This window comes from Gambusia affinis, linkage group LG11, assembly GCF_019740435.1.
Source record: "Gambusia affinis linkage group LG11, SWU_Gaff_1.0, whole genome shotgun sequence".
NCBI classification, from domain to species: Eukaryota; Metazoa; Chordata; class Actinopteri; order Cyprinodontiformes; family Poeciliidae; genus Gambusia; species Gambusia affinis.
In genome coordinates this window covers 24,051,163-24,077,296 of record NC_057878.1, presented here as the reverse complement: position 1 = coordinate 24,077,296, position 26,134 = coordinate 24,051,163, and the positions used below count along the sequence as shown (strand labels likewise).

Genomic DNA, 26,134 nt, shown 5'->3' with positions numbered 1-26,134 from the left:
AACCTTTTTTTCTGAAAGTAAAAAAAAAGAAAAAATGAACACAACTTTGACTCAAATGATCCAATAATAACATCAATAAACCAAACTTTACTATCTGCATTGGTGAAGATCCACTCACCTTAGCATGCTGCATGCTTGAAACTGAAACTGACCTGTATCTTACTTTCAGAGTTATTTTGCTAGTAATTATCCAACTTTCTTTGGGGACTCAAAGAGCATAAGAATTTTCCCAATGCGCCAAAACTATTAAATATTATGTGAAAGAAAAAAAAATAAATAGAAGCAGACAATGATATCACAGCAAAAGTAACATAGACCTTATGCAGCAGAAACTGCAATTTTTATAGACCTTATCTCAACTAACATTCACCTTTCAGAACAGGGGCACATCAACAATATGTACTTCAAAGATGCAGCAGCACTTTGAAAATATCCAATTCACTTCCTATAAAATGCTCTTATTTTTATACAATGACATTAAAACATAAAATTCATAAAATACATTGTTTGGAAAAGTTTCTCTGGACCTAACAAAACATTTTGTTTAAGATTTTATTCTCTGCTCAATGGAGGTAATGGAGAAATCTAGCACACACTAAATCTTTAGAGGTTAAAATATAATTTTTTCTTTGTAAAAAAAATGTTTCATCAATACAATATTCCAAGCAAAAACACTTTTACGTCTGACATGCTACCTGTGCTGTCACTGCTATCTTACAAACACCCTGTTTTATGTAAACAATAATCTGTGCTTCTTCTGATTTGGAGCTTCACATTTAGTTTCAGATGTGATCCTCATTAAAGGTACACACCAGTTAGCAGCAAGAGAAAGAAGGAGCTTCCAAAACTGTTTTAGATACATGTTTCTAACTTCAGTACTTGTATGCAAGAGCTTGCTTCTCGTTTTTTAAGTACACATCTATTGAGTGGCCCCCAGAGGCAGTTGGATAAATGAAGTTTCCTTCATGACAAAAATAAGTGCTCTTTTGTTGTCTCAATCCTCTCATACACATTATTTTTACCACAAGCAATATCACAGCCCCAAAAGCCCTTCATACCAGTGCAGCATGAGTTGTTACAAGTGGATATTAACAAAGTTAAAGTAAAATGTATAAAATGAATATGCTTGCTTTTATCACCTGCACCAGAGTCACAGCTAGGGTTCAATGATTTCATTAAATCCAGGTATAAATTTGATTTGAGTGTCTCGTTGAGTCTCTCTTGAGAATAAAAAAAAGAACTTGTCGATCAGTCCTTTCAGTCATATAAAAATGTATGAATCGTGTTGGGCATTGGAACTAATTTCAGCATTGACTACTCCACGTAGAGTTCGCAATGCTCCTTCATTTTTTAGTTTTCATTTGTGTTAGCTACCTTTGTCAAAATTTAAATTACACAACAAAGTAAAGAGTTCCATGGCTCCACCGGTGTAAAATTTAATCAGTCTTTTTTTGCATGTTTTGCAAGCTACAGCGTTTCCTCCTCATCCTCAGCAGTTGCACTTATATTCAGTACAGGCAAGTTTTCTTTCAGTGAGATATCGTCCACTCTTTTGGGGCCGCTGTCCTCCAGCTCTTCGGGTATGGAGGGATCAGAGTTTGTCATCACATAACCCGGAAGGGTGGCATGCACATTGATGGAGGGCGCGCCCGTGCTTCGATAAGCTCGACTTGAAGCGAGGGTGGTGGAGCGTGTGGAATGGCCTCCACCGGCCAGGTGGGACTGACTGCTGGTGCTGTTGTTGTTGAGACCTACAACCACGGAGCCGTAACGGTAGCGACCGCAGACCACCGGGCCCTCCCATTCAAAGGCAAGATTCCAGCGTGTCCATGCTTTCTTTATTTCTGTCTGAACCTGCAAGAAACCAAAACTATTTTTTAATATCATGCTGACTTTATTTCACCTATAAATGAATAAGGTGATATTTTGAAGGAACACAACAATGTTCTTACCCTATCTAACCCTGCTTTGGAGAAGTACATTGAGATTCTTCTCTAGAAACTCCTCAGGGGTTAAAGGACTTATTGAGAAAAAAAGTCCAGGAGCGACTGCAGAATCCAGAACTTTACTTGTGTGGTGGGCAAATTATTAGAAGTTAACAGCTGCTAATCATGTGAACTCTCAGCAAAAGAACCAGTATCAGTTACACACACAAGGTTGGAAGTTGTTTTCCTACAGCTGCATGGGAACCAGACTGTTTCCTATGTTGTTGATCCCTTATCTTTGGGATAATATCTTTGGGATTTATTTTACGTGGAGATTGTTCCATCCATGTTATTTTGAGTTCAGTAGCTTGAGAAATTAAGAATAAAGCCATGACACTTATTTTTTTCAAGCAAGTTAAATATTTTTAACCTGGCAAAACAATTCAAGGACAAACCGTTTTAACCTAAAACAAAATTTACAAAATATGAATTTTCTCTGGGTTCAAAGTGATTTTTTGTGTTTTATGTTCAATTTTTAGCTAAATGAAGAGTTTTCAGTAATAAGTAACGCAGAGTAAACATTAAGTGAAAAACAGCGTATAATTTTACTAAAACATGTCAAAATGGGTTTGTTGCTTTTGTAATTGGTGTACTTAAATCATTTTAGCTAATATTTTAGCAACCTATAAATCTCTACTGCTATATTTATATTTGTTTCAGCATTTGCTCTCCAATTACTGTGCTTACAGAAAAAATATCAACTTACCTCTCCGTTGCAATAGCAGTAGATAATGGACACAAAGAAGCCCTGGAAAAAAACAATGCATCTTAGTAACTCAGGGTAAAATGGATTACACTATAATTATAATCACATGTCCCATATGAGGGCATCAGAAAAACAGAAAATGATGCCAAGAAAGGCCTAAAATTACCAGCTACTGTCTATTTGCTTCTCTTGATACAATAAATAGAAGAAGCCAGATTCAGATTTGTTCTTTTACGCTTTGCTGTGGGTTCATTCAAATCATTACAGGAACAAATTGAAAGTATGATCCTTGCGAAAATTGAAGTTGTTTCAAAAATCACATCACATACATATTACCTTCTTCATGGAGCAAATAATCTAATATTAAAAAATACTGAATTTTGAGAAATACACAAGATTAGACCAAAATACCTTTTCATGATGAAGACAAGAAAGTCTTTGGAAAAATCACTACAATAACACCTACAAATTTTAACTTGCAATATATACAATAGACCAACAGAGAGTTGGTGTTTGGGGATACGTGTCTACCAGTTTTGCAGATCGAAAGGAAAAAATCTGCACCCATATTCTTTTAGATTGGACGGATATAATCTGTCCAATTTTTATGATGATTTTCTTTTGAACTTTGATTGGGCCATTTTAACACATAACATATTCTATGGTAACTATCTGTATGATTGTGATCTTGCTCAAAAGTGTTTCATAATTTCCATATTTTCAGCTCCAATCATCATCTGCTGAACCATGACCAGGTTCCTCAATCCTGCTGAAGAAAACAGGTTTCCATTGGACTTCGTGGAGATTGTAAACAAGATTTTTGTTTGTTTTGCTATAGACGTGGATTTTTGTCTGCAATGGATTATTAGGGCCATGCTAAGAAAATAAAAAAATAAAATTATGAAAATAAAGTCATACAATTATTAGAATAGCGTCATACTATTGTGAGAATAAAGTGAAAATATTACAACTTTACTGGTGATATAACTATACTCTCCTAATATAACTTTATAATCATATTATTACAACAATATTCTTGCATAATTTCAACTTTATTGTTGCAATATTATAACTTGACTCTATTCTTGCACCACTTTATTCTCATTGTTGTTATTTTATTTATTTTTTTCTTAGTATGGCTCCATCGTGACTGTCTGGTTTTATCCCCTTACCTAAGAACATGCTTAGTAATAATAGAAATAATAATAATCTTACCCTATAACACACGTTTATAGTCTCCACTGAAACACTGACTAGGAAATAAGCAGCAATAGGCACCAAATGGACGAGCATACAGAGCTTCACCTTCCATTTCTAAGTCTCTGTTTTAATAATCTTTGATGTAAGAAATTTCCCTTTGTGCAAGTCAATTTTCATTTAGACTTTAAGATACTTTTGCACTTGTATCTTTTTGCCAATAAGCTAAAAGGTACAGTGTGTTATTTGTCTCATCAGGTGGCAGACCAATTTTGATCTTTATTATACAACAAAATAGCATTTTACCATTTACCATCACAAATGCAAGAATAGTGTCCACATCAAAATCGCTTGGCAGTGAATTTGATGTGAGGAATGTCAGTCTTTTCACTGATGGGATTTCGGTGAAGCAGAAATCCCATCAACCTTCACTGATGTGATTTAATGGCTAAGGGGAATAAAAAGGCTCCATCCCTCTCAATTTATTAAATTCCTGTTTCCGTCAGTAAGACCGCTGCACCTGCCATAATTTCTGGAATGATTATTCATGATTTATGCATTTCAAGTAAATGTAATAAAAGAGTAACCTTTCTTATTAAGGAATCAAGAAAAAAAAATCCACGTTATTAAACTGTTTATGAAAAATATACCTACACAATAATTATACACCTGCGTGAGTCATAATTTCTGTCGAAAAGCTTTATTTTCAGTTTCACGCCTCATCAATATGAAAGGATATTTTTATGTACTGTTGCTGTTCTTCAGTTCATCCATCTGACTTTATGTAATCCACCTTGGTCACTCTAATCCAATAAATTCTGACACCAATTAAATATGATGAACATACTTTTTTAAAACAAATAAATCCTTGAATAACTGGAATAACAACAACAACCAGGGGTTTTTAAAAATTATTTTATTCACCAAGAGGTAAATAACATCCTAAATAACCTAACCTTGTTAAATTCTAAATATATATTATACTCTGATTAACCACATTTTTGGACAGCTGAGTTCAGTTTCATCATCAGTACTGAATACTGATGACCTGAAGAATCAAGAAAGGAATAAAACAGACAATATAAAGTAGACTAAAAGGTCTCAAAAGGCAAAATGACTCCTTAAATTAACAAAATCCCCTCTAAACCTCAAAGCTGCTTGTGCCACCAAGCCGACAAGTTTATGAGATAGCTGGTTATTTTTGCTCGATGTAAATTTTTACCCACTTTTGCAGAATTGTTTTAATTAGATTGATTGTTTTGAATCCATTGAAGGTCATTGCACAACATCTCAATCTGATTTTTGACCGGGCTTTGACTAGACCACTCTTAAAATCTTTACTTAGCTTATTTTTAAAACATTCAGATGCAGATTCAGTCCATAATTCAAGTATGTTTTAGCTTAAGGAATTACATTTGAAGAAATTCCTGGTAATGAGTAGAATTAGTCAAAGTCCTGAAGTGACAAAGCAAACCCAAACCATGACACTGCCACCACCATGTTTTACTGTTGGTTAGTTTTAAGCCAGATTTAAAGGACACACCTTCCAAAAAAATCCACTTTTGTCTTGTCAGTCCACAGAATATTTTCCCTAAGTTGTTGGGGATCATAAACATGTATTTGAAAACTTTTTGTAGCCTTTTACTTACTGTGACGGTTCATCACTTTATGTTTCTTGCATTTGTGAAAAACGGCTTTAACTGTAGCTACTGAAGTTCCAAAGCTGTAGAGATGACTTTGTCATCTATCCTTACTGATAAATCCCAGGATCTTTGTTTTTTATCTCAAAAGCTACTTTGGTTACAAGCATAAACTGAGAAAATTACTTTTTCACATGGAGTCAACTTAAAAAATAAAAAAAAAAAGCCTGCAAGGTGATATTTGCCTGATAATCTGCCACATTCAAGTGTAACAAATGAGAAAAACTAGAAATCTGTAAAAGGGAGCAATATTTTTCCACAGCACTGTAACAGGGGAAAGCAGCTGCTTAAATCCATTTAGGAATGAAAACTAAACGTATCCACTGCAACTAATTTATTGACGTCCTGTCAGAAGTCTTTTTTATTAATCATCAGAAGAGATTCAGTGACACACATAAAACATCTATTGTCACGTTGGGACTTTAAAATGTCACAAAGTGTGATGTTACACATAAATAATTCCCTAAATATTCATTCTTTTGAAGAAGTAAATTAGATATCAAGCTGACATCTGATGTGCTTTGGTGTAGATGTTATTTTCTACCTGAAGCAGTGAATGAACTGGGTTTATGGGGATTTTTGACTATATTGTTTGCACCTAAAAATGCTTTTGTTGCAAATGGCTTTTGTGAATTTTGAACACTGTGACCATTTCTCCATCACAAAATGCTCCTGAGTCAGAGCGACCCCAACCGTGTCAAATGCACAAAAAAAAATTCCATATCATTCTTGGTCAAATGAATTTCCTGCCCGTCAGTTTATAATGTTGGGTAGAAGGAAGGTGCAATATTTAAATCTGCTGAGGGACAAGTTTAACTTTCCAATGGTGCAAAACGAACAATTAACTGTTTTCAATTCATCAACCTTTGATTAGTGTAACATGTTTTGACCAGATCTGAAACATTTAAAACATGATTGCCCAGCTGTTCCACTGTCCAAATATTAAATAACTATATAAGTCTTGGGTAAATGTCACTTCATCACACATTTACTGGTGTCATTGTGTAACTAAAAAGAAACCAGGTTAAATTAATTTCCCAGCTCAGGATTTGACTTTTGTTTTCAATATTGGTCAGAACATTTTCTGTTAAACTGATGAAGTCCTGAAGAACTGCAGTAGAAAGATTGTCATTATAGGTTACTCATTCAAATAGCCTCATCGTTTCAGCAATAATATGTTTTAGTCTGAAATATTTTCTGTGCACATATAATTATGTTTTTACTGCTCAAAAGAAAGTGACAACGTGGCCTAAAATAAAGGAAGCACTGATTCTAACAAAGAATTGCTCATTCAACTTAGGGTGAGCTTAATTATGAAAGGGAATGAACCTCATTATCATGCTTCCTCCCTGCATATTAAAGTGAAGTAATAACTCTGACTCTGACAGTCACCCACAGTAATCTATACAGGCTAATTTTGGATTCCTCCCACTGCATGAAGTGGAAATGCAAAGGTTACTAAAAACGAGAATCAACACAGATCTCAGTGTGTGATCTTTGATTATTTCTCTGCAGCTCCTTTCACAAAAACTGTCTATCTTTTTGTGTGATCTTGCAAACAGTTAATAATAATGAGACACTTTTCTCTTTGCTGTTTTCTGACAGAACAGTGCTTGGTTTTGCCTAATAAGCAGAAGGGATTCTATGATTATAATGAAGCGATCCATAAACAAAGAGTATAAAAAGTCTCTACTGTGTGAAATGACAGGACTACTGAATGCTCTTATCTATTTTCACATGGGATTTTATATCCAAGTCATGCATTATCTGCAATGCAGAAAATATTGTATAGATGCTGGACTTTTTATGCCTGAATGGTTTCGTCAGCAAATAAGTTTGTGAAAATCAGCTATCCTAACTTTAAATATTGTTCTATACCAACAAAAATATTCATACCCGTTGAACCTTTACAGGTTTTGTCACAACATAACCACAGACTTCAATAAAGCTTAATGGATTTTAGTCCTTTCAAAGATGAAAGTATACATTTTTGTATTCATTTCTACAAATAATGAAATTGTCCACTACGTTGTTTCCAAAAGTTACGTTTTTGTCTCAGTTTTTCCCACATGGTTTCTGGCTAATTTGATATCAACAAACAATTTTCTACTGTTGGACTTATTTTGAGTCATGCTGAAAGGAAACAGCAATCAGTTTCCTGTCAGAAGTCAAAAAGTCTAATTTACAATCTCTATAATCCAAACTCATCTGCTTGTGATTTCTTGCTGTAACAAAACCGTTCCCATCATGTTTAATCTGCAGAATCCACTGAGTTATTGCAGAACTGCAAAGTAAATGTGACTGTGGTAATTTGTAATTTAAGAGCAAAAATATGTTTTATCACTTCTATTGCATTACATAGTATAGTGAAAAAAACAGAATTGGAAGTATTAAACTGTGGAAAAGCTGGTGATGTTTCATTTCTGAGCCATTTTAATTGTGATTCAGTTTTATAAGTTTGTGTGAACTGGAAACATCTAGGACACCTGCTGATTAACATCACAAACTAAGAAATAATTAAACGAATGGAGAAGTCTGATCTTGACATAATCAGGGTTCTGCAGAACAACATTATGCCTGCAGCATTGAACCACCTTTGTTCTGTGTATAATTGAGTCTTCACCATGTACAATATCAGTGCAGCAACAAAACAAATGAAGCAGTCATCTGTTCCTGAATTATCCACCTGGAAAAATATATATATATAAAGACACTTGGTTCACAAAACAAATAACCTACAGTAGAAACTAACTCCTGAGTGTCAGGGAAGTGAGAAAAAGTCTGAGCATTTATCTTTATGTGTCACAGTAACAGAGTCTGCATTTTGCAGAGGTCTCACAAAGTGCAATCAGGTGTATTTTAAACAATAAAACAAAAAGAAAGGGACATGTAAAGTAAATTAAGTAGAGCGGTACAAGCTGGTGCTGGTAAAAAAAAACAAACAAAAAAAAAAAAAAAACATCAGTGCAGGAAGCTCTGCTGGTGCACTGCTTCATTCTGTGCCTCGATTTTGCAAATAAATGCTACCCAGGAGTTTTGTTTTTTGGCAATTTTTTTTCTGTTGTTTATGTAGCATAACTGAAAAGTAAGCAGAAAGTACCTGAAAGGAGTTGAAGAATAGCTCACAATACATGCGAGTCTCCCAGCTTGGTCCTTCGAATGTGTGAGGCAGTCCAATGAAGATGATGTAGTGGATGCCAAACACCAGCACCAGCACAAGGGTGGACTTTGCCAATTTTCTGTAGAAGCAAAAACAATATATTTATAGTTGGAACCAGATGCTTACACCCACACTTTTTCCTGTAAAACTTTTCCTTTGGTCAGTGAGTATAAACAAAATTATTTCTAGTTTTTAGGTATCAGAATGATGAAGTGTTATTTTAACTACCACCTTTAAAGTCAGAAGTTAAGCATTTATATGATGGGAGCTAAAATATGGACATTAAACATATGTGGGGACACAGCTGGTACACTGCATTACCGGACATCTGACAACAAAAATGTCATGTTTTCATTAGCAGAAAATTATATTAGTTACCAGAAATAAAGACTTGGTAAGTAATTTATATAATATGTTTTACATTTTACATAGAGTTAGGAAGGTAGTAAAAGTCCTAATTTTGAAAATTAAGAATTAGTCTCAGTACTGAAAACTGAATCTTTATGTCTTTAGCAAATATGCTGGTTGAAATTTTTCCAAAGCACAAAACTAGTTTAGTATTCAAGTTCTACAAAATAATTGTATTTACAAGTAAATCCAAATCAATAAAGTGTTTGGTTTGGTCTAATAAATCCAAATACTATGGAAACTTTCTTGAAGAACGTGTAGGTGGAGAGTCTTTTGTACTTAGTTTGATTATTTGCTCTATTTCAGGGTTTTTTCAACTCTTAAAACTATGAACTTATTAATTTTCACATTTTGTTTTAATTCTTATCTCTGCTGACAGAAAGTAACAACACAGAAGAGGTAGACTGTGATTTATTCCCCTTTCCAATTGAAACAAATCAGCCTAGCAAGCAAGGGTAAGTCAAACAACCTGCCTCCCTCATGTGCATTAATATTCATCTCTCATCCTCAACACAGATTTCTTGAAACTTAGTTTGGCAAAGCCGTTCTACAAGCTTCCTGATGCAATACCAGCTGTCACGCTATGTTTGACCTAACGGTTAAAAAAAATATTGATTCTGATCTAAAACATCACAGACGATAATACAAACACAGAGCTATGTCATAAGTTTGGGAGGGAGTGTGACGCACCAATAAAATAGGATTGTTCCTTTTAACCTTGCAAAATGAGATAAAACTGTAATGCTCTGATGCTAGATGAGAAGCTGATATCTTCATCAAAGAAGCAATGCAATAAACTCAATTTTTTTTCATCATCCAGAGTAGAAAAATATAATAGTGAGATTAGTGGGAGTGCAGCAAGAGTAGCTAGTTTAATTTGAAATCTTCTTTTTGATAGATAGAAATGAAATGTTTGTCTGTTATAGATTGTTATTTGAAGGTATAAAAATATGTAAAAGGAAAGTAAATACGGTGACTTTCAAGAACTGCACTGGATAAAAGCATAAATGGTTGTTGTGACTGATGCAACAAGCAACTGAACATTATTATCATCGTTAATAAATGTGCCTGTTGAGTCTTTGGATTCATAAGTAATCTTTTGCCCATCAGTCACCACATCTTAATTAACAACAGTCACTTTTATAACTCATAAATGGTCCAACTGGTGACACATTAAAAAATACATCAAGTCTTTACATTGAAGTTGTGGATTTGATTTGCAAGTATTTTCCTATTTGCTTGCTGAGTAGGTTTGATTATCAGTTACTTTTGCTTTAATTACTTCACTTCCTTTTTGGAAATAATGCATTTGACATGTTTATATGGTCCCCGGTTCGGCACCCCTGATCACAATCATTTATTCAGATAAATTGTCATCTCAGCTACATAAAATGTCTGCACCATTCAAAGTGGGACTCCTCTTGGTTGATACGCTATAATTATTTTGTTTTTATCTGACATGCTGACGCCTGCACCAGCAGGGGAGGGAAAATACAGATAATTATAGATGTAGGAATGTGTGTTGGTGTGTGTGTATATCTGCATAGCTCACACAATGACAGATAGTTTCAACTTTCAAACATAAACTCAGAATCAGCTTGACAAAACTTAATTCTGTGCTCTTACATAAAGGTGAAACAACTCCCTTCATTGGGATCACACTCAATAAAATTGACTGAACAATTTACTGTTCAGTCAATAAAATTAGGCCAACTTGATTGTAACATCCATCTCAAATAGCACATCTCAAAGCAGAACATGCAATCTTCACACAGAAAGGCCCAGTTAAGATTCAAACAAGGACTTTGCTGCAGAGCAAGTAAAACAGATTATTTTCTTTTCTTTTTTTTTTTTTGCTTTCATCAGATAAAAAAATTCTGACCAGCTATGGAATCTGTGTAAAGACAAAAAGTTAAAATTTTTAAGCATTTTTTATTAGTTTCTAATTTTGTTATAAATATTGTCAGGCATTGTTTGATTGACTATACTGTTCCATGTAACTGAGTAACCTCTCACAAATGTGAGCGGTTTTAAATAAATATCTTAAGAAATATGTATTTTTTCTTCCTTGTGACAATTACAGAAAGTACCAGATTATGGCAAAAAAAAAAGAAAAGGTAATTGTGGAGTTTATTGTCTAAATTCAATGCTGGTGTATTTTCAGTAGATCAGTGATATTTTTAAATAGGATGAAGATCACTGCCTTTTTTTGCAAATAAGAGTAAGAGGGAAGACATTCAGCAAAGGTCCCAAGGTCCGAAACAAACTACTCCAGAGAGCTGAATGAAGGACTAAAGGCCTAATGTATTTATGGTGATGTGAAATGATTTCCACTGAAACATCACACACAACCTTTGCCAGCTTATTTACATCCGTTTTGTTCTCTTCTGTTCAGCCGAAACAACTGCTCTCATTCACATATTCCATTGCACTGAACAAATAAGTTAGAAATCTTGATTAAAACTATTAACTGCTGCAAATGTGATGCAAATCGTAACTTTTTTTAAAATCACATCTACTGGCAAAATCACTCGCGTGAAGAAAAGACAACATGTAATGAGGTTTTTTTCTGAGGCTTCTTTCCAGATTGTTCTGAGGAAAAATCTCCAATAGACAGAATGTACTAAGCTGTACTAATTTTGTCTCGGTTGACATGGAGACTCCAGCAACAATAGAATTAGGGTGCAAAAACAGGATAGGTTTCCATGTGTGGGGCAAATTTTGTAAGTGTAAAGTGATTATAGAAAAGCTTAACAGAGACTTTTCTCTGTTAAGACCCCCAATAAAGGGTCTGTCACAAAGTACCAGTCAGTTTAGAAATATTGTTGCTCTTTTCTGCACCAAGTACCAACAGTTTTCTCCTTAAAAATGACAAAAGCAAACTATGTCTTTCATTTACTCATAAAGATGAACATCATTTCAAAAAGTATAATTTTAGTGCAAAATTGAGTGTCACTCACATTCATTCAGAAGACTAGATATTAGCATCTAAAAGTCTTGATTGAATATCCCTAGCATTAAGAATTGGTTTAAAAAATTACAATAAAATTATTTTGCTCATCTTAAATTAAAAATAAAATAACATAACAGTGACATCTTGTGATACATGTTTCTGACAAGCTGACACCTCTTAGAAAGAAAATCACATTTCCCTTTCTACAAACTCAGCACATTCATGCAAGTGCATACAGTGAATGTACACATATATAACACAATGTAAGTTTTATAAGCTAATTTTTGCAAATTTTGACCAATTTAATGCAAACCTGTACTGCTTCCTGGTGTCATATCTCCCTGCGTTTGTCTCTCTAATCTTCGTGGCCAGCACTCGCACAATGTTCACAAACAAAATAAAGTTGAGCTGAAAAGGAAGAAGAGAAAATAGAAAAATTTTAGAATTTTGACATAAATGTTAGGGACACAGGTTTTTCTTTTTTTTAGAGATGTGATTATGTAAATCAAATGGAGGTCAAACAAATCTAAAGATTATACACCAGAATAACGTCAAAGTTTTACTGGCATTCTTCTTAATGCAGTACATAAAGGAGCTGTACCTCTAATAAACCCATGTCATTTTAAAAAAGCTGTTAATAATACAGATGGATAAAGTGCAATTTCTACTCAGTTACTGCTCATTACCATCAGTATTATTTTAAGATCAATGAAACGGAAATAAAATCAGAAAAACGCACATTAATTATTTCACTTTGTGTTAACATTACAACATGACATAAAGAATATAAAGCTTCCCTTTACCTTCAAGTTTGGCCTTCCAGTGACTAATCAGAACCATTTTTTCCAATGTAGAATGATTATACAACAAATTACTTAAAGAATTAGTTTTCATTTCAAAATGAAATTGGTATCATCAGACAACCTTCAAGTTTTTTTAAATTGGTTATGAGGAATTTATAATATGAAACTCAAGTCTCCATCAACTAATGTAAAAGATAAGCATAGGAAATAAAGCTCTAGTCTAACCTCTAGCATAGGAATACTGCTTTCAGCTTGTATAATATGCTGAACATATGAGCCACACAATTTCACGCATTTTGAATTTATTGCATATCCAACAAAACATGTATGAAGCAGTTGGATAAGAAGGTATTACCATAGTTTCTGGGATTACAATTTGGTAAAAATCTGTCCAAAAAATGAACTATTGATCTCTTCCGATCAGAAAATATCTTCAAAGGAGAGATTTGTGAGTTGACCTGCTGAAACAAAAATCTTTGACTCTACCTCAGACGGATGAACAATAAATCTTTATGGCAATGAGGAATGCGTTGAAGGCAAGAAACGTCCTAGATACATTTGTTTGTTCTTCAACATAAACATTACGGTATATAGGTAGCCATGCTAATCCAGTCAACAGCTCAGTCACAGCTTCCTAATTAGTAGAACCTACATTGAAGTTTTCCATTTGAAGCTTCATGCCAAGCTAATTAACCATATGTGCTGAGAGAATTGAATTCAAAGCGGTTATTTCACTTTAATTTTTATAAACATTTTGTAAGTATTATCATGGAATAGGGCCAAATACTCTTTTTGGCAGCTTGCAGGCTCAAGTGTCGGTCACCAACTCTAAATGTTCTTTAATAAAAAAGAGTGGCAGTTCAGTCCCCAGCTGTTTCACATGTTCAAGTGTCCTTGGGCAAGACACTAAACCTCAAAGATAATGTGCAAATACAGTCGACACAGAAAGAAGGGCTGAAAGCATGTGTGTGAATGGATTAATGGTAAGCTGTATAAAATGTGCTATATGAGAGCAGTTGGTTTATCAAGGAGACAAACAGACATCCACGCGGTGGCCAATTTGCAATCCCCAAAGAATTCAGCATGTAGGTTTCTGAACTGTGGGAGGAAACGGGAGCACCAAGAGAAAATAGATTCAAGCACGAGGGATAAAATGCAGCACTCAGAATAAAAACAAGTCACAATCTGCTTTTCTGTCATCGTGCTTACAGCTACACCACAATGTGATCCAAGACCCTTTCGCCCAGTTTTAGTACGCTTTGGTGCTTGCTAATAAGAAATTTTCTGTGTCGATGAGCAAAGATTACTGGACCAGATTTCTAATGATTATAGAAAGATATGGTCTATTTCCAGCATGTCCATTTTCTTAATGAGTCTTTAGGGCGAAAATATCTGTTAAATCAAGCAGGACATGCTAATAAAAAAACAGCAGCTGATTAGAATCAACAGGAGATTTTTACAGTTGCAAATTGATGGAAACTTAATTATACAAGGATGCATAAAACAGCCTTCACAGTAGGATAATGCACGAGGAAACATTTTTTTAAATATCTTATTAATTTAACTATTTAAAGTACAAAGGCTCTTCTGACAGGGAAAAAATATACTGAAATATGTTGTTTCAAATTGTTAACCGTGAAATGTTGTTTTTAAAAGGCTGCTTCAGAAATGCTTTTGTATAACATCAAGGTAACTGTTATAATTTTTAAATAATATGTATTCATTTATTCTTCTACAATGGACCCTTGTTTTCCATTACATGCCTTTTATATGTATAGCAACATTTATTGGAAATAAAAAAGATCTAAAATTAATTACATTTAAAATTTAGAACGTGTTGAAATCAATGTAATTAATAACTGAAAAGGTTAAGATGGAATCAGAATTGGAGGTGACAAACAAATATATGCTTCTTCAGTAAAAGTGTTTAGCGTGATATGGACAGTAATTTGACAAAAGTGAAAAATAAAATAATTTAAAACCTCAAATATTTATTAATATTTTAATCAATTTTTGCTGTTCATACTTACTCCAATTGCTGTCAAGATAGGAACCTGGTAAATCCATTTGATGTTACCAGCACTTAACTCCCAGCACCTGATGATGAAATAAACAGAAAACAATTCGGCTGTGAAATAAGTTTGATGTAAAGGTTAAAATTATATCTTGTTTTGGTTACATACTATGAAAAAGTTATTTAATTATCTATCAGAGAGGTATACCAGATAGAAATCCAGTGTCTGCAACACATATTGAAATGAATGACAAAGATGTGTAAATACCCTTATACTCAATTCCTCTTTTACATTATTTCACACACACAAATTTAGAAAAGTGCAACCTTTCGGTTCAGTAGATTTATTCAGCGGGGAGAGAAAATGCTTAATCTAATCCCTCAAAATTTCATCCATACTCCCTTTTCCTTGCAGGGATCCAGGGTAGCTGGGGCTTTTCTCCAGCAGTCTTTGGGCAAGAGACATGGAGCACCCAAGATAGGTTGACATTACACCGCAGGGCAATGCAGAGAGACGCAGGGCACACAAACATAGTCACTCACTCCTGGGGGCAATTTAGACAGACCAGCTAAAGCAACACTTTTCTCAACTGCAACTTGTATTTACACTGAATTTCTATACTTTTGATTTTTCTGGGAAATCTTGAACTATTTCATAAATCCATGCTTTTTTTAATTACCTAGGGTAAACATGCAACATTGGAGAGATGTTAAGTTATAAAACATATTTTGTGATCATGCACAGGGAAGATTGCCTGGTTGTTTGGGGGCATGCCAAACCTTCTATATCCAATACATTCAAGGCAAACATGCCGAGTTAACTGAAACAAAACAATCTGGTTGTGAGTAAAGAGATGACTTTCAACAGACCAAAGATATGTCGAGATATATATATAAAGCAAAGGGCGCAAATGTGAAAAGAACTTCATGCCGACTTGTTAGTACAGCAGATGATTTCTGATTTGGAGTTCTTTTTTTCCTTTTCTTTTTCAACTGCATACAAATAAGAGTACATTCCATAATCAACCATTTAAAATCTCAAGAAATTATAGACAAACATTTGGTGGACTTGGCTCATAGACTGTTCCCAAATCACAGAAAAAAAAATGGTTCAATAGACTAAATCAATCTTTTTCCAGGGGATATAGATGTACTCAGATCTAAATCTTATTTTTTTTTAAAAAACCCTCACAGAGAACCACAGAGAAGAAATCAAAAGAGAGGATACAGGGCAGGATTATCTAAAGCAGGAGTGCCCAAATCCAGTTCTTTAGAGCTTCTATCATACAACATTTATATCGACTCACCTGGTCATTCATTAGCTGTCAGCTCTGCCAAGACCTACTAATCAATCAGCTATTCATTTGATTCAGGTGTGCTAGAGAAGGGAAACTTCAAAAGTTGCAGCATAGTAGTTCCTGGAGACTGGAGTAAAAATGAATGGACGACGATCTTTCCGTATCAAAGGTCGCATTAACTAAATATTTACTGTCTTTTCTTAGTCTTTTAAAATGGTGAAGAAAAAATCCAAAGGCCACCTGCCACTTTGACAGACTACAGTTCACACCCCTACCACTTGGGGCAGATGCAAAGACATTCTCAACTTTATGCACAGAATGTAGGTAACTAAAATCAAATAAATTATTTACATGAGAGCATCTGAGCATCTCGTCAGACCTAGACACCATGGTTAATGTGTTCTGCTATTTGGGATTTTTAGACCAACATCACAGTCCCCATAAAAAGTCATCTATTGGAGGCAAAACCCTCATGACAACTGCCTCTGCAAACATTTGATTCCTCCTGGCTCATAATGACCAGAAGGAAGTTATGAGATTGTGCGTCCATGCCACAGAAGGTGAATTGTTCATATTTTATTTACTGGGTCCACAGTCCCACATTAACATTTTTATTAATATATGGAATAAAGTTACATTCATTTGATTAATGGGCGATGGCACAATGGTTTTTCTCTTTAGCTTGTTCGGGTTAAGTATTAATCAAAATGAATAAAGTTAAAAAGTACGACACACTGACTTTCATGATCAATTAAAGGCTGAATTTTTCTGAACATTTTTGTGTGTGTGTGTGTGTGTGTGCGCGTGCATGCGTGTGTGTGTGTGTGTGTTAATGTAATAAAAGATTTATTTTCAGTGAAAGACTTTGCGCACATCAGTGAGATTTGGTGCCGTATATCAGATCCAAACTCAACTTTTCAGCTTTTTCTTTTCTAAAGTATTCTTTTCTGTCTTATTGACAGAACTTTCTCTCATATTCTTGATTTTTTTTATTATGATTATTATTATTTCAAAGAAGAGAAAAGGAACAGTCTTTGAGAAGCAGAATAATTTCTTTCCTGTAAATAACAGTAGGAAGAATGTTCTTTTCATCAACTGTAGCTCAAACCAGGCGCTGGGAGAAGTACTAAGATTTAACTTCATCTTTTCACACCAATTACTTTCAGTGCCTCCACCTGTTGCATTGAGTGTCTACTCTGGTTCATAACTGTGTTGCATATTAAATTAAGCGGGTATAATTGGATTTCACGGGTGACTCAAATGTCACATGAATTAGACTGTAATTGTGCAGACGCCTTTTGTCTCTGTTATACTTACTAATAGATAGGTTGTCTTGTTTCATTGATTACAATTAATTGTTCAATCTTTAATCTTTTAATTTTGACAAAGACAAAAATATGCAAATAATGTCAAAATGAATACTCATGCAATTTGTCTATGTGTACCTTGCGTCTGCCAGCGTTGCCCTGACGATCGCCCAGATTGCGACAAACACAGCAGGAACACCTGAAAGTACAAAACAAGATGTGACTCAGTGGATTTATTTTTTTACTCGATGCCGCTCCCAGCTCAGATTTCACACCGCATTTCCTTCATGTCACAAGAAAACAGATACAAAATGTACTAGATTGCTGCGGAGACAGTAAGAGTGTATATGTAATCCCACATAATGATGGTATGCTGACATATAATTACTACACACTCAGACAACGTGACAAGCATAGCTCCTATCCAGCAGCTCTGATCCATGTCACATTTCAGCAGCAACAACAATTTCCACACTTTTACAACCCGTCAAAGCGCATGGATGCTGCAGGATTTCAAGTGCATTATATCTGTAAAAAGTTCCCATGCTTCATAGTTGTATGCTATATAAAGTTGCCAGGTGTAGTCACTTCTTTACTGTAAAATAAACAACTCAGTGCTGGTATAGTGGAGCAGTACTGAGCACTGAATTTAGCTGGGAAGTTAAACAGGCATAACTTCCCAGCTAAATTCACAAAGAGACTATTTCTTTGTTTACAATTTGAACCATAATTTTCTGTATGACTGAGACTTGTTTATTTCACCAACAGTTTCTTCTCATGCTCCACATAGAAGGAAATGTCTGGTTACAAGTTCGTTTTAGGACAGATTTCACAATCTCAACTTAAATTTTCAAGGGCCTCGATTCAAGCTCCACCTAAATAAGAGTATTAAAAAAGCCAGATAATTTAACTCAAGCATTGACATAGTTAAGTCAAATTTTGCTCATAGTTCTAAAGATCAGATATAAAAATTCAGGGAAAGCTGAACTTTAACCAATGAGCTTCCTTTCTTTTTATATTATCTTGGACCTTAAGCAATCTATATTTTTAGAATAATTTTTAATATTCATGCAATTGTTTATAATTATTTCCATCAATTGGTAAACTCTTTGTCTTTTTAAAATGTCTAGTTTTGGTAACGTTTAATCTTGTACTCTCCTTGTGAAGCACTTTGGGATTTTATCAGTGATTTTAGCAGTATTTAGTGACTAAACCCTGAACCAAAATCAAAACATGACTTTAAGGTTACAGTCTTGGTTTATTTTATTGTAATTCATGATTTCTTCTCTTCTACTCTAGTATGTTTTCTGTCCGTGTAAATCAATTTTGCAATTTTTATATGGCAATCTTTTGTCTCTTTCCTCATTTTTTGGAGCACTTCAATTTGATATCAGATGGGTTTCTGTTATACAAAATATTTTTTCTGAAGCAGCAAAACAGCTTTTTTCCTTTTTTTGTTTCAAAAGTTCCACGTAACAAAATGAGGTCATGAATACTGACACCTGTCCTGCAGAGCTGGATGAGTAATTTCATCTTTAGTTCAAGATTTTTTCGTATCACAAACCTGACTCAATATTTACATGTGTCTCTCACTCTGTTATGTTGGGAGTCCAAGGTTTCCAGATCAGAGATCAAGACATTTTTTCAGAGCATTGATTGGTTAAAAAGTGGTGCAACCACCACCCCTTAACCAATCAATGCTCTGAAAAGAAATTTTAACAAAAATAGTGCTTTCACATCTCTCTTATTTTCTCTTCTTCTGAGAATTACATTTTATTTATTTATTTATTTTTTTTTGCGAGTGTTGAAATGTCAAGAACAGCTTCACCTGCGTTTAGTACATTACATTGTCTTTTAAAAATAAGACATGTCCTTTAAAGATGTAATTTATTTTTAAAAATAGCAAAAATCAGTGGTTCTTCTTGTGCTGCAACTATTTTCATTTTCTTGCTGGTGATTAAAAACACTAGTGCATTAATCAATAATGCATATCTACGTTCATGCACACAATCACATGTGACCGATCAATAAGTATGAGGGTTCAATGTCTTTCTCCAGCACAATTTAAGTGGTGAGGTCTATTGTCAGATCCCCGCTCCTCCCTGCTGCTGATTACAGATGTTGGAGACGAGTCAGAATCAGCAGGGTTGAGCTTTAGGAAATCTGAATCTGACCAGATAACCGTAATTACTGCAGCTCTACTTTTGGCCTTTCAAATCGAACCATTCATCAGATTTTTCTTTAGAAAATGGGGGGGGAAAAATTGTATCTAATGGGATGGATGATGAGATAAATCCGGAAAGTGTTATCAGCTTTACACAAGGAAACCATCACAAAATGATCACCAAAAACAACAAATGTGAAATAAGATGATACAGAAGTCGATGCTAAAAGCTACATCCATCTGCTGCTTTGTTTTTAACAATATTATCAGATTACTCATGTAGATTTGGTAATACATTTAAAGCACTCTTAACGTAGTTGATTTTTGGATGAACTTCAAACAAATCACACTAAACTGAATTTAGGATTTACAGGACTGTCTACAAAATCATAGGTGCAATTGTTCCAGAAATTATTTAAGTTATTCTAAAAACAAAAAGAAGTCATTTGTTACCATAAAATTAGGCTATAAAGCAAAATTTAGCATATCTATTCATTTACACTGTCCTCACTCTGTTTATTCAGCGTAAACTACTTTAGCTGTGTAATGAAAAGTCCAAACAGCAGATGTGATAAGAATCTCTGAAGCAAATCCTCCTCCATCATCTTCATAAGAAACCCATCTAATTATTAACACCGCTTTTAAATTAAACTTTATTGGACTGACAAGTGCTTCCCCCATTTGTCGGCATCTACTCTGTTTGGTACAGACATCTGAATTAAATGCTTTATTTTATCTATCGCTCCAGCTAGAGAAATTAGGTCAGAAGAGCTTGCTAGCATTAGGAACGGAAGCAAATGGAGCGACACAATTATGATCTTATTGATCCGTATATAAGTGTTTCTGTAGGCTTTAAGTGTCGCTGACTATCCAATAGACACTTTTAGGTGTTCTTAAATTTTCTTTTGCACGTAGAAACTATGGAGTCCAAAAGTACATGAAAGCAAAGAACCACTGTTGATTTTTTTAGAGTAAATTTTTATGCTGATAGACAAATCTTTCACACATTTTCCTAAGAAAATATCTTCCTCAGAGAGAATATGCTTTGCCTAGAGGTCCTTTTATCATGCCAGCAAAACCGCTCAAGCTATGTGTTGGGGAAAAAAAACAAACACACAATGTCTTTGCCGAAAGCTTCCACTGAGAAAACAGCTTGAAGTGTCATTTTCTTTAAAGAAATGTATCCCGTTCTATAAGTGAGGCACATGCATATGAGAATAAGAACCAATTCAAAGGCACTTCTGGGAGAAACTATTTGTGTCATGCAGCAATGTTTTTAGAAAGTGTCATCTGAAGTGGTGCTGATGAGAAATCCAGGTACAGCTCTAGAGGAAATGGATGATGAAATTAATAAGTTTTAGTTAACAAAACTGAAGGGCTGCAGAGGCAAAATGTCCAAGAAACAACCAGACTAAAAACAAAGATAACTCTAATTAACTCAGAGCAAAACTCTAGAAGAGAAAATCCAAGATATGTGTAAATATCCATAGAAAAGTACTAATGGTACATCTATTAAATTGAGCTGTTGTAAATTATATGCAATTTGTATCAGTCTTATTAGTTGAAAATATATTCTTGCCTAATGGCGTGCTTCAAAGAAAGGAATCTGATTAATATATTATAAAAACGAATGAAAATAAAATCATTAAAAGGGACCTAATATGTAAAATTCACATTTTGTTGAATTTTATGCTTCCATTTTGGTCTTGACTGCTTCTAAAAACAACTCAAAAAGAAAAAACAAAATAAAAAACAAAATAATTTTTAACGGCAAATTAATTTTTGTTTCTTTTGTAAAAAAATACCTGTTTCAAAGATGTAAAGTCACAAATCAGCAGGTGCTGCCCCTCACCTCGTAACCCCAGCATAGCCCAGCCCGTTACCTAGCAACCCAGCAAAACCTAGACCATTACCTAGCAACCGAAGCATAGCTCCTGCTACATTTGGTCAGCTGGTTTTAGTTCTGAATGTGCTGCACAATAACTCATTCTCTAACTCATTGCAAACAGAATAATAAATGTTCAGAGGATTTTCAGCTGATTGAAAATTTTTATTTATTATGTATTTTTGGGCCTCTTTTTCAAAACATAAACTCCATCATGTTATAGAATGAAATACCTGATTGTGATGTTTTACTTTGGTCCTTCATCAGATTGTGATGTCGCCTTTCTCTGGACACCAATTGGATAGGATCAGAGTCCCAATCAATTCAGTTTCCCTCATAATCTAAATATTTTTAACAACCTTTAAAGATAAACCTTTACAACCTTTACAACTGGTTGTAAAGAGAGGCTATTTTGGCTGCTGTAGCTTCCTTTGGCCACACTGTTTTTTATTTTACAATATTTAAAGCAGACTGCTAAGTTTTTAAAGCAAGAGGAAAACCTTTTTGTATGTTTTTTACTTCCAGATTATCCTGTTTATTCCCATACAGCTACTCATATTGTTTGCTTCTCTTTTTATTTATTCTCTCTGATAATATTGTAGCTTGTTGTGGATTTGTAATCTTTATTGTCAAAGTTTTATTTTGACAACATATATTTATGAATACCTTTAAGTCCTCAGTATCAGTCTTCTTATGATTAATTTGTAAAGCTTTGTTTAACAAATTAAAATCTTAACAACCACCATAGTACCAAGCATAAGAGAGCAGAGTTTTAGGTAACTTTTTTCTTCTGCTGTTTTCTTAGTTCTGATTTATATGCAGTACTCATGTAAGACAAGTTGAAGCTAACAGAGAAAAAAAGAGAACAGGACTGATTAATACAAACCATTATAATTTCCCACAAAGAAAAACAACAACTAAATTAAGAAATCTATGATCATGAAGAAACAAAGCTGAAACCAGATGAAATAAAACATTGAACGGAATAAAAAATGTGAATATATTTAACTGGCCCACACATCATTTTGGGAGCTATTAAATGTTCTTTTGAGTTATAAATTACTTTAAAATAACTCGAATAGATCAAAACATTTGACAATGCAGATTCTGCAAATGGGATGCAATCAGTCAGGGCGCACCAAAACCAATTTGAACCAACAACAAGCAAAACATAAAAAGGCAACGATTTAATATAAAATTGTCTATTTTAATACACGCCTCTTGCTTATTTCCAGAATTAAAAAACATTGAAGGAGTAGTTAAAGCCTAAGGCAGTTTCCCAATTATCTTTATCTTTACTGAACTTTTTCCATTCAATTATAGAGAAATCCAGCAGCTTAGATAATGTCAAAGTAGAAAGCTCTACAAGATATTAGCAGGCTATTCGGGTCCCCTGGCACAAATGTACTATCAAAGCCTTCCTCTACTTTGTTTTTGATCTAAACTGTGCCGTCTCTTCTCATATCTTCAGTAAGAGTCATTTTATCTCATTAAGATATAACTTTAACTATTTTAAGTTGCTCTTTTTCATGAGGAAGACCTAAAAACATCTTCTTTAGCAAATTATATATATATAATGTCTTCTAAATGTTAACCAAATTCAATCTGCATTATGAGGAATAGAATTTGCAAGAGGCTGAGGTGCCAGCAGAGGAAAAAATAAATAGTTTTGTGGTAAAAGTGGTGTAAGAAATTGCAGGTTTGCTCCTCACCCCATCCAATGAATATGAATCCCCAGAGGTATTTAGAGTCTGAGCGAAACGCCATGAAGATGAGGCTGTGCAGGTAGAGGCCTTCCACCAGGATCCAGAAGTAGTTGGTGGCCAGGAAGTAGATGAAGAGCAGCACCGTCACCTTGCAGCCGATCTGGCGACAGAGCATTCAGACTTGTCACATATAATTTGTGTTCATTATCATGCAGCTAACTTGTTTTGCCTTTGTTTTGACACAATCATCAGCTGACCGCATTACTACACACAAACAGCTCCTGCACAATAGGTGACCCCAAGAGAGCAAACCATCTGATTGCAAAGTGGAAAAGTGTTGCTGTATAAATTTGCATATGAATGAGAAAAGGTACACAAGTGAACAAAGTAAAATCATAAATTCAAGCAAGTACCTTAAACTCTTTGTGTCTGCAAAAGTGGTCGGTAACCACATGAAGACGACATACAAAAATTTGTTGTAATTATTTTGTAGCCAATAAGCGTCAGCAACAAATATGGAGAGTTTTCTTCTACATAGACCCTGAGGGTGCAAGGTTGTTTATGAAAATCATCTTTAGAGCTTTGTAGACATAATCATGGTTTTCTAGTTACATGACAGGAATTTGTCCTACAGTAACACAGTAATATCCATCCATCCATCCATCCATCCATCCATCCACCAACCCACCCATCCATCCATCCATCCATCCACCAACCCACACATCCATCCATCCACCAACCCACCCATCCATCATCCATCCATCCATCCATCCATCCATCCATCCACCAACCCACCCATCCATCCATCCATCCATCCATCCATCCATCCATCCACCAACCCACCCATCCATCCATCCATCCACCAACCCACACATCCATCCATCCACCAACCCACCCATCCATTCATCCATCCATCCATCCATCCATCCATCCACCAACCCACCCATCCATTCATCCATCCATCCATCCATCCATCCACCAACCCACCCATCCATCCATCCATCCACCAACCCACACATCCATCCATCCACCAACCCACCCATCCATTCATCCATCCATCCATCCATCCATCCACCAACCCACCCATCCATCCATCCACCCATCCATCCACCCATTCATCCATCCATCCACCCACCCACCCATCCATCCATCCACCAACCCACCCATCCATTCATCCATCCATCCATCCATCCATCCATCCACCAACCCACCCATCCATCCATCCACCCATCCATCCACCCATTCATCCATCCATCCACCCACCCACCCATCCATCCATCCATCCATCCATCCATCCATCCATCCATCCATCCATGCTCCAATGTTCTCCAAAAAGAAAAGTCCATTAGGCATCGAGATCAGATGACAAACCACCTTTAATTAATTCATTTTATTGAACACTATTTGCACTCTCAGCTTCTCCAGATGACAAATCCCATCATCGTATCTATAATGTATAACAGTTGAAGCCAGATGGTAACAAATATTGACTTTCCATGTAAATATATGAGATGCAGATACATCATCTCAGTATGCATCTTTATGGAAGAGCATCATACCTTCAGGTATATGTTGCTCTAAATCAATAGTGACACAGTCAAAGTTCAATAAATAATCTGAGCTGTCTGGGTGTAACCTTTTTCTTTTTTAAATCAGCGCAGATCAGAAAATAAAATAAAAAAAACTCCAAGCTGTATTTTGTTTCCTTTTTATTTACTTTCACTGTACAGAATGCTGAGAGTGCACAGATTTTTTTAATAGGCTCTTGACAACTATCTAATAAAGATGAAAAGATTTTCTGAGTCACTAATTGAATTTTACTCCATATGAAATACAAATATCAAGTTCAATAGCATACAATGGAGGAAAAGGTTTTGAAAGGTGAAGTGTACTTTTATTCTGCTTCTACAAACTCAGAAATATCAAAATTGGACCGTTCTGTAAAGCCAACATGGTTGGATGTTGCCATTTGTCATTGAAGATATTGATTTATTCCATTTATATATGGGTTGACATTGGAGAAAAGATTTGCAACAATGAAAACTGGCAAAAAAACCACTCATTTTTCTCAGCATGTTGTAGATTTGACAGATCACATAACGTAAATCAATACTTTTTATATGTTTTTAAAATTAAAACTTTCTTCCTTTGACTTACAACTACCCTGTCATATTTGTGGGCCATTGAAAAAGTAAGAATTATCTAATTAACGTCTTTTTGAATAAAATCTAAATATAATTTTCTTAAATTAAGCAGCTTTATGTTTCAATGTTTTAATGTGATTGCATTTAAATTGCAGATTACCAGATTATGTCAATAATTACACTTAGCTTTGGTCAAATTAAATTTACTCCTGTGTGCAGATTGTAAATGATTAAACAACATTTGAAAAGGTGAAAAACAATATTTAGATAGATGAATAAATGTGTGGTTGGACCAATTTTTCAAACATCTCTTTCATCCTGCTGTGTATTTTTTCTCGCCATCGCCCCTTGCTTTTAATATGTTAACAGAAACAGTGCAAGCATGCTGGAATCTGAGTCTGTGATCACTTTAACTATGTGAGATGTATTCCTGCAACCAGACTGAACAAAGGAACACTGTAGCTTTCATTAGTATGCAGAATATATGCTATTATATTTATCTTTGTCTCCATATGTTGTCAAAGCTTTAAGATCTTTGAATAACAGCACAGATGTTCCTTTAGCCTTATTTTATTTCCTCTAAAGTTTATATATCTATGCTTCATAATTCTGATTTTAATAAGCTTATGAAAGGAAACCCAAAACATTTGTGCATTTTAAACAGAAATTCAGACAAATATTAGAGAAATCTACACATCTGAACT

General features: G+C 34.7%; 1 protein-coding gene across 4 annotated transcripts in view; it reads right to left on the bottom strand.

Annotated features, from left to right (window-relative positions):
* Positions 1-307: 307 nt before the first annotated feature.
* pth2ra (parathyroid hormone 2 receptor a) overlaps positions 308-26,134 on the bottom strand; it is a 47,884-nt gene continuing 22,057 nt past the window's right edge. For all 4 annotated transcript variants that reach the window (XM_044132455.1, XM_044132456.1, XM_044132457.1 and 1 more), the window contains exons 7-13: positions 23,293-23,446; positions 17,670-17,730; positions 14,943-15,009; positions 12,423-12,517; positions 8,689-8,827; positions 2,692-2,733; positions 308-1,854 (exon numbers count right to left, since the gene is read on the bottom strand). In XM_044132455.1, the coding sequence (XP_043988390.1) occupies positions 1,468-1,854; positions 2,692-2,733; positions 8,689-8,827; positions 12,423-12,517; positions 14,943-15,009; positions 17,670-17,730; positions 23,293-23,446 (945 nt within the window). In that variant the 3' untranslated portion in view covers positions 308-1,467. The remainder of the gene's footprint in view (positions 1,855-2,691; positions 2,734-8,688; positions 8,828-12,422; positions 12,518-14,942; positions 15,010-17,669; positions 17,731-23,292; positions 23,447-26,134) is intronic.